Source organism: Trichomycterus rosablanca, chromosome 16, assembly GCF_030014385.1.
Source record: "Trichomycterus rosablanca isolate fTriRos1 chromosome 16, fTriRos1.hap1, whole genome shotgun sequence".
NCBI lineage: Eukaryota > Metazoa > Chordata > Actinopteri > Siluriformes > Trichomycteridae > Trichomycterus > Trichomycterus rosablanca.
The window spans coordinates 12,074,310-12,084,181 of NC_086003.1; the positions used below are offsets into that span (position 1 = coordinate 12,074,310).

At 36.3% G+C, this 9,872-nt stretch overlaps 1 protein-coding gene across 1 annotated transcript; it reads right to left on the reverse strand.

Moving 5' to 3' along the window:
• Positions 1-101: 101 nt before the first annotated feature.
• On the reverse strand, positions 102-9,274 carry LOC134330852 (prolyl 4-hydroxylase subunit alpha-1). Its single transcript, XM_063012123.1, has 12 exons — positions 9,244-9,274; positions 8,416-8,535; positions 8,077-8,316; positions 6,607-6,767; positions 6,153-6,329; positions 2,218-2,288; positions 1,606-1,705; positions 953-1,003; positions 785-844; positions 609-677; positions 420-516; positions 102-172 (listed from the first exon to the last, which is right to left on the reverse strand). The coding sequence occupies exons 1-12, from the start codon at positions 9,272-9,274 to the stop codon at positions 102-104; spliced, it is 1,248 nt and encodes a 415-aa protein (XP_062868193.1).
• Positions 9,275-9,872: the final 598 nt, after the last annotated feature.

The window sequence follows — 9,872 nt, forward strand, 5'->3', positions numbered from 1 at the left end:
TTTGCATAACGACTGATCACTGCCCATTGCATAACAATGGAATGCAATGTGGCAGAAGTAATTTGGAAGTTTCAGACCAGTTGACTTTCTTCAGATTACTCTTACTCAAATTCAGATAGAGAGCACCTTCTCCTGAATTCCTGGCCTCGGATGCGGATCCACTTATTGGCAACTAGATTAAAGATTTAAAATATTTTTGATGAATTATATACATTTGCATTTTGTGGCTTTATACAGATATAACATATATTCAGCAATTATGGAAATCTCATTTCATTAGTTAAATTTAATTGCAATTGATTTACATGTTTCTTATTACATTTGGTTTTGTAGTAATTGTACTGACTGTTATAGCATACATTTCTTTTCATTAACCGGCCATATTTTTCATGAAAAACTTTTGCTAAATTGAACCTTACCCCACTTACTGCCCACAAACACTGGGCAAGAAGCATGCAGGGTTTTTGTGTCCTCCTCTCCATTCTTTAGTAGATTGAACCAAATCACTGCTGAACCCTGTATAAGCAAATGAATTAATGACATCTTGATTTAAAAAATATGTTTTATTAGTTATCTTCTTTAAATGTAGAAATGTCTAATAAGTTTACTAGTTTAGGTCGAAGTGCAGCTCCAATATATGGAAACACAGTAGACCCACCAACTTCAACATCACTCATCTAAAACAAAGCAGACAGGCTGCTGATATTAATATCAAGAGTGTGTGAAAAAAAATGTATAATAAATTAAATGTGTGCTTAATGAGAATCCAGATAAAAGGCCTTACATAGATCAAGACTGTTGCAATCCTTTTCCCGCTACGTTCAAAGTAAGAGTCATTTATCAGCTGTAAAAAGAAATGTCATGCAGGTTGGAATACAAGTGGGCTTCAGGCTATCAAATTATACAATCATTGTACATTGTGTTGTTAATACAAACAATAAAAATGACCCACCGCTGCATCATAGTGAGGTTCATATTGTCCTCCAATTCCGTAATTAGCAATCTGAAAAAATGAAAGATGCATTTAATTTAGTGTAAAAAGCATATTTAAATTACTTAAAACTCTCATTTAAAAAAAGCATTACAACTTTTTTAAATTGTAGACTACATCGGATCTTATACAACACTATCACATTTCAGCAGTGAGTACGATTCAAAAACGAATTGTTCGCTTGACACGATTCTTTTTAATGAATCGGTTGTGACGGTTTACAAGCTCACCCAAATCGAGATTTGGAATAGTTGTTTTATAAAGCATATTTGTACAATTATAACAAAATACAATGAAAAACAAAAAAAAATGTGTGTGTGTTTAAATATCAACATATCTGTTGAGGGAAACCATGCTCTGATCAAAACTAATTTTTAGAGAATATTAGAAGAATGGTATAGATGTATGAATCATACAAAGGCTACAGAAGCTTTATAGAGATCTGGATTTTCACTGATCCACAATACAAATGAAGGGAATTCATTATAGTTAATACTATCCTAAACAGTAAACATCCACAAATATCACACCAAAAGCTCAACACACAATGCTAAATAATAAGAAAAAGTACTCAAGGCTGGTAGCAGAGGGTAAAGTATATGAATTTTAATTACCTGAAGTTTTTCAGCAGTTTCCATGTTGAGACCAGAAATTTCTGCAATTCTCTTATTAACGCGTGCAACCACATGACTTTCATCATCAGTAAACCATGTACTGAGGAGAGACAAAGACTCTCTTACCTAATAGATCTTATGGACGGTAAAATAATTCAGAGTAACTTTGCTGACTTAACTAAAAACGGCAACCAATAGAGTTCAATTTTAACATGTCATTTCTTAGAATTGTCTACCTAAAGAACAGCCTTATTTTTTTAAATCCATTCACATAAATCTAAACCACATTAATTACATTATATAATAAGTACATTTAGTAATACTGTAATACTTCATATTTAGGGCCAACAGGGGCTTTAAGTTTCCCCGTCTTACACCCCCAGAACTGTATTTTTAAATGTATTCTGCCCAACCCTGTTGGGGCCTGCAGCAGTAGAATATTTCTTATGGAATGTGTTGTGTGAGTAATGCTCACAGATTTATCCTAAATTGTAAATAAAAGTACATGACACAGGTCTATGTACAGAGGGTGAAACAGTGTCCCTTATATGCAAGCATATCTAAGCATATATGAGCATAACTTGTGTGTGTTTTACACTTCACCCTCCATACCTTTTTGATATTCTGACTTTAGTATGAATTTGTTCACCGGTCAGTGGGTCACTAACTTTGGCTCTGGAAAGCTGTGGACAAAAAACACAAAATAGGGTAATGTTGCATGTTTTGTTAAGACACTTTACTGTTGCATAATGAGTACAATTTTATATAAATTGTTGTCATATCAGTTGAAATTTAAATTTTATAGCAGACACACAAAAGAAAAGTATTTTAATGGAAAAGCCCCCTGTTCAGGTACTGCCATGTTCAGAGTATCAAGTTAGTTGTTTTAGTTGTAGTTTTTTTTTTTTTTTACACATGTTTAACAAACAAGTTCAAGACTCTGAGTCATTTCTGGTAAGGTTTACTGGAAGAAAGAATGGTCTGAGCTTTGCATTATTGTCCCCCCATTATTATTGAACAGCAGCCACATATCATGATGCTACCATCACCATATTTTAAAGTGGAAATGTTGTTACATGAATAATGTGCATCTGCAGCTTTACATCAAACATGCTGCTTATAACCAAGGCCAAAGATCCACAAACTATAGAGAGATTCTGATTTAGCACAGTTTTATTACTGATGCCCTTCCTGATGCAATTCTCCTTATTTAAGCTGGGCTTGGGACTGGCACTGAAAAGTGCTCTAATGGCTAGGCTGTTCAGCCATCTCCCCCTTCAGACATAGCCAATCATGTCTGTGTAGATGCCTGACGGGCCATTAGCACAGCTTATATATATACTGATCAGCCATAACATTAAAATCACCTCCTTGTTTCTACACTCACTGTCCATTTTATCAGCTCCACTTACCATATAGAAGCACTTTGTAGTTCTACAATTACTAACTGTAGTCCATCTATTTCTTCACGTACTTTTTTTTAGCCTACTTTCACCTTGTTCTTCAATGGTCAGGACCCCCACAGGACCACCACAAAGCAGGTATTATTTAGGTGGTGGCTCATTCTCAGCACTGCAGTGACACTGACATGGTGGTGGTGTGTTAGTGTGTGTTGTGCTGGTATGAGTGGATCAGACACAACAGCGCTGCTGGAGTTTTTAAATACCATGTCCACTCACTGTCCACTCTATTAGACACTCCTACTTGTTTGGTCCACCTTGTAGATGTAAAGTCAGAGATGATCGCTCATCTATTGCTGCTATTTGAGTTGGTCCTCATCTAGACCTTCATCAGTGGTCACAGGATGCTGCCCACGGGGCGCTGGATATATTTTTTGTTGGTGGACTATTCTCAGTCCGGCAGTGACAGTGAGGTGTTTAAAAACTCCATCAGCGCTGCTGTGTCTTATCCACTCATACCAGCACAACACACACTGAGAGTCCTAACCATTGAAGCGCAGCATGAAAGGGGGCTAACAAAGCATGCAGAGAAACAGATGGACTACCTAATGTTATGGCTGATCGGTGTATACAGTGTATCACAAAAGTGAGTACACCCCTCAAATTTCTGCAGATATTTAAGTATATCTTTTCATGGGACAACACTGACAAAATGACACTTTGACACAATGAAAAGTAGTCTGTGTGCACCTTATATAACAGTGTAAATTTATTCTTCCCTCAAAATAACTCAATATACAGCCATTAATGTCTAAACCACCGGCAACAAAAGTGAGTACACCCCTTAGTGAAAGTTCCTAAAGTGTCAATATTTTGTGTGGCCACCATTATTTCCCAGAACTGCCTTAACTCTCCTGGGCATGGAGTTTACCAGAGCTTCACAGGTTGCCACTGGAATGCTTTTCCACTCCTCCATGACGACATCACGGAGCTGGCGGATATTCGAGACTTTGTGCTCCTCCACCTTCCGCTTGAGGATGCCCCAAAGATGTTCTATTGGGTTTAGGTCTGGAGACATGCTTGGCCAGTCCATCACCTTTACCCTCAGCCTCTTCAATAAAGCAGTGGTCGTCTTAGAGGTGTGTTTGGGGTCATTATCATGCTGGAACACTGCCCTGCGACCTAGTTTCCGGAGGGAGGGGATCATGCTCTGCTTCAGTATTTCACAGTACATATTGGAGTTCATGTGTCCCTCAATGAAATGTAACTCCCCAACACCTGCTGCACTCATGCAGCCCCAGACCATGGCATTCCCACCTCCATGCTTGACTGTAGGCATGACACACTTATCTTTGTACTCCTCACCTGATTGCCGCCACACATGCTTGAGACCATCTGAACCAAACAAATTAATCTTGGTCTCATCAGACCATAGGACATGGTTCCAGTAATCCATGTCCTTTGTTGACATGTCTTCAGCAAACTGTTTGCGGGCTTTCTTGTGTAGAGACTTCAGAAGAGGCTTCCTTCTGGGGTGTCAGCCATGCAGACCAATTTGATGTAGTGTGCGGCGTATGGTCTGAGCACTGACAGGCTGACCCCCCACCTTTTCAATCTCTGCAGCAATGCTGACAGCACTCCTGCGCCTATCTTTCAGAGACACCAGTTGGATGTGACGCTGAGCACGTGCACTCAGCTTCTTTGGACGACCAACGCGAGGTCTGTTCTGAGTGGACCCTGCTCTTTTAAAACGCTGGATGATCTTGGCCACTGTGCTGCAGCTCAGTTTCAGGGTGTTGGCAATCTTCTTGTAGCCTTGGCCATCTTCATGTAGCGCAACAATTCGTCTTTTAAGATCCTCAGAGAGTTCTTTGCCATGAGGTGTCATGTTGGAACTTTCAGTGACCAGTATGAGAGAGTGTGAGAGCTGTACTACACACCTGCTCCCTATGCACACCTGAGACCTAGTAAAACTAACAAATCACATGACATTTTGGAGGGAAAATGACAAGCAGTGCTCAATTTGGACATTGAGGGGTGTAGTCTCTTAGGGGTGTACTCACTTTTGTTGCCGGTGGTTTAGACATTAATGGCTGTATATTGAGTTATTTTGAGGGAAGAATAAATTTACACTTTTATATAAGCTGCACACAGACTACTTTTCATTGTGTCAAAGTGTCATTTTGTCAGTGTTGTCCCATGAAAAGATATACTTAAATATCTGCAGAAATGTGAGGGGTGTACTCACTTTTGTGATACACTGTATATTTACTTTTGTATAAAGGATCCAAAATACGTCAAAGTCTGTAATGTATTACAGTTAATTCTCTGAATTGTTTTGAATGCTTTCTAAAATTTATTTTACTTTGTGGAACGTCTCCTCTGTACTGACCAAACAAAAAGCAGCTGATAAAGAAATTTGATTCATAGATGTTGACTATTAACAAATTGTCCGAGTAATGTATTGATTTTAATTTCTCAATAGTTTCTTTTTAAAATTATAATAAACTGTTTAAAAGCCTTGTTTTTTTTGTTTGTTATAATTAAACATTATTAAAAATAATACCAGTTGTGTTATAGATCAACAGGAAAACAACTGGAATACACTTTAATAATAACTAACACAACTTATAAAGACAATATAATAATCATGTTCCACAATGCGAAAAAATAACACAACGTTTGCAGTTTCACGATTTTAGAAGCTTTAAGCTACAGTAAATTGCAAGGTATTTACCAGCTATATACGTTTAGGAACTCGGGTTAAACCTTTAATTCCTAAAATTGTGAAACTGCGTAATGCCTTTCAGTCATATTTTAGTGGGTTTTGGATTTAGAAGGAAACACAGATGCACAGTACTTTCAGAAGTGAGGGACTTTATTTGTTTCATAGCTGTTGTTCTAATATTTATATAGAAAGTGTCCTCAACAACCACTGACATTGTAAGATTATATCTTAATATATGTTCTTGCAACTTAAAAATAAACATCAGTGGTTGCTGAGGATAAGAAAAACAACTTTTTATCTGGATTTCTTATATTTTTACTCTTAGTGTCAATTGTTAGCATGCTATTGTATAATGTAACTAGTAATGATACCACTAAGCACTTTAAAATATATTTACAAAGTTATTACTTTATACTCACCTTTGGTCTTGCAAGTCTTTTGATGATTTCTGTCTCACTTACGGACATGAGATCATGGTATCTGAGAATTAGGGGCTGATCCCATTCCTCCTCTTCTTTAGCAGGAGCATACATCATATGAGGGTTCCCTCCAACAGTTGTGTACCTACAAACCAGTTTCCTTTGTATCTGAGGGTCCTGCAAAACAAAATGTATACATCAAACATCAAGGCCAAAAAAATAATACCAAATGCCTGTGACCTTCAATTCTTTAGAAAGCTTTGAATTAAAAAAACACTGTGCTTCTGTAATATATATTAACACATGAACTTTTTTTTTAAAGAAAAAGATAAGAATAACAACTTTAAAACTTAAAAATCCTATGGCACCACTAAGCACTTCAAGTCAAATTAACTTCAAACATGATGTAAATGGTGTAAACTTGAACATAATGTATCTGGATTAACCTCTTTACCATTTTGATGCCCTCCCCTCTGCACAGGGCCTCATATTGCCCTCTCCATGGAAAATCTGGAAAATTAAATGGATTAAAAGATTGTTCCAATCCGTCCCAGCCTTTTATACTCTGTAGCAGGTTGTAGGAATCTGCAAGCTGGGGTACAGTCTTCAAGTCACCTGTAGAGAGTAAGTCAAATATGACATTTTATTTCTAAACATAATATGTGACAGACAAACATCTTATATTAGACATAAAATGAGCAAAAAAAGCAACCACTGACAATGTAGTTAGATAACGTACAGATATTCTGAAGAAGGTATTTATTTAAAAGTAAAATCAAGACTAGTCTTTTACTGATAGGAGTGTAGCAACCACCCTTATCATGAGTGTAATAATCATCCTAATCACAAATGTTACAACCATTCTCATTAAGACTGTGAGATATTCTCATACTTGGAGTAATAACTATGTCCTTATATTAAGTTATTTCTCTTGAGATATCTTGAATTCCAGGCGGTGCTCTCAACTTAACCTAGTTGATAGTGTCTAAGCAATGGAGGTCAAAAAAGATGGGAAAAGATGCAAAAACATACCCTATCATGGAGTATCAATCATTTCTATCATTAATATAACAACCACCCATGTTGTAATAATAATCATATCTATCCCCATCATGATTGTAACAACCATACGTATTATGATTGTACAAACTATCCCCATCAAAAGTGTAACATCCACAAGTTTAACATTAATAAAACGACTACTTGTGGAATCGTTGGTCATTCTTCTTGTGTTTGATGACCTTTGTGCTGCATCTGCTTTCTTCAAATCCCACCAAAGAATTTATATTGGATTTAAATATCCAGGATTTTCAGAATCTTTCTAGGATTTTCAGGACTGATTCTTTAACCAAGCATTGCTTGACTTCGTAGTGAGCTTGGGATTATTGTCTTGCTGGAATGTATAATCATCACCAGGGTTCAACCACCACAGAAGGTATAACATTCCCCCACAAAATGCCTTGGGATTTCTGTAAATCCATGATACCAATCACACCATCAAGACTGCCAGTTCTTGCAGCAGAAAATCATCCCCATATCATCACTGATCCACCTCCAAGCTTCATCTTAGGGGGTAGTGGTTGGTTGAGTTCCCAATGGTTTAATCATGTACTGTAGTTTGTTTTGTTTTATTTGGATTTTAATGTCATGTTTTACACTCTTTGGTGTAAAATTATCACAATAACATCATGATTGTAACAGCCATCCCATCACACAAATGTAATAAAGCTAAGGTGATTTATCAAGCAAGAATCAGGAAAGTTCCACTTCTTCAAGTAGTTTACTGCAGTCCCAATCTTTTTAGAGTGATAGCTGTATATTTAATACAACACTCTTACAGTACAGCATTTATCACAACTTTAAACTAAAAGTAAACCTTTATTATTAAAGAAACATGAACAAAATAATTTGTAAAAGAAGTTACCATGCTGTTGTGCCTGCTGCATTACATCAAGACTAAGGAGCAAGTTTATGTCTTGGAGTAAAACAGAGTTTGCAAGAGCCATAACTTGAGGTTTGGTTACAACCGCATTTGTTCCCTCATCAAGCATCCTTATTGTCTCTTGAATCCAAAAAATGGCACAGTGGAATTGACGATTCTGTTGAGCGATGGCTGCGATATGAAAACACTCATCTGCATCCAGAGTCAACTGACTGTTAAATCCTTAAAATCACAGAAAAATACTTTTTATTAAGAATGTATACCAAGAATTTAATCAAAGTGATTGTTGTGGGTTAAGTCACAGGTCAAGTTGAAACTCACCAATCATGCCCTTTGGCTCTAGTCTGTAGAGTCCCTGTAATCTAACAATGGCCATTGCAATGCCATCCAATTCACTGCCATTAGGGAGTAGCTGAGCTTTTGACATCAGATTTTCCAAATCTGTTTTAATAATAAATAAAAATAAAGTCATAATAAGTATTACCAAGTTTTTCTACAAGACAATGCAAAACCTTGTACTGTTGCACATCTTAAGACGTGTTTTCAGGAAGAATGGGCCAAGATAAAAGCTGAAACACTAAATCACTTGGTATCCTCAGTGCCAAAACGTCTTTTAAGTGTGGTAAAAAAAGAATAGCAACATTACAAAGTGGTAAATGCTTTACTGTCCCAACTTTTTCGAAAATGTGTTGCAGGCCTGAAATGCAGGATTGGAATGTTTATTAATAAATTAAATGAAGTTGAGCAGATAAAACATGAAATATCTCAGGTTCATCCTGTCTGCAATCAAATAAAAGTCAAAGTAAATGTAAATAACTCTATTTATTTTTTATTATTTGCATTTTACATGCTGTCCCAACTTTTCTGATTTGGGGTTGTATTATTTTTATAATTTCCTAATATTTTTTTATTTTTTATTTTTCCTACTTCCTGTCTTAAACTACATTTTAATTATGAAAGGTACTGTCTAGACCTAGTTTTTCATCCTTGTCATCTTAAATCCTCAAACATCAGCTCATAATCCTGCTACCAACACACCTGAACCATGACATCAATCCTTGCAAGGCTCAGACATGTTAACAACTGCAACAAACATGTAGGACCTAGCAAGGTTATATTTAAATGATAATAAATATGCGTAGATCTGACCGTTTGAGGTTGTAGACATGGCAACTTCCATGATAGCTGTTCCTGCATTTTTCAGTTGTCTCACGAGTTTGTATGCATTAAGAGGGTTGCTGATGAACTTTTCAGGGTCTTTATATGAAACTTCTGATATTAAATCAAGATCTTGAAGCGCCCTGTTAGATATAAAATGTAAAGTGTTTTGTTTTACCCATAAACACTACAGATTATTCCTAGAAGACAAATTGGAATGGGTCCTTAGTTACAAACCACCACAAAAAGAAAAACTAAACTGCAAACATTTTAGTGTAAATTATTTTAAGGTGCCCTAAAACACAATAATACACAATAAATCATAACACATAATACAGTGATATCTTGTAACTCAACGTCCCCTAAACTCAAAATCTTTGAAACTTAATGCCCATTGTCGAGAAATGTGTACCCTTAAACTCAACGCTTCCCTTAAGCTCAACGTGTTCAGTTTTTTTTATTTTTATTATTTATTTATTTTCAAATTAACAATAAACAGTCACTTTTTTCAGCGCTCAGCTTGACCGGTGCAGTAAAACGTCATCAAAGTGTGCATATGAGACGAAACTGCATTTGTGTGTAATAACCATTAAGGTTCATTCTGAAAGCATCTACATGTA

Bases quoted from the DNA above. Each gene is read 5' to 3' on its own strand.
- LOC134330852 (XM_063012123.1), bottom strand. From the start codon at position 9,274: ATGGAAGTTGCCATGTCTACAACCTCAAACG. The intron at 6,330-6,606 runs GTAAAGAGGTTA...TTTGTTTTGCAG, and splicing joins GAGGGGAGGGCATCAAAATG to GACCCTCAGATACAAAGGAA. The intron at 2,289-6,152 runs GTGAGTATAAAG...TTTTGTCCACAG, and splicing joins AAAGACTTGCAAGACCAAAG to CTTTCCAGAGCCAAAGTTAG.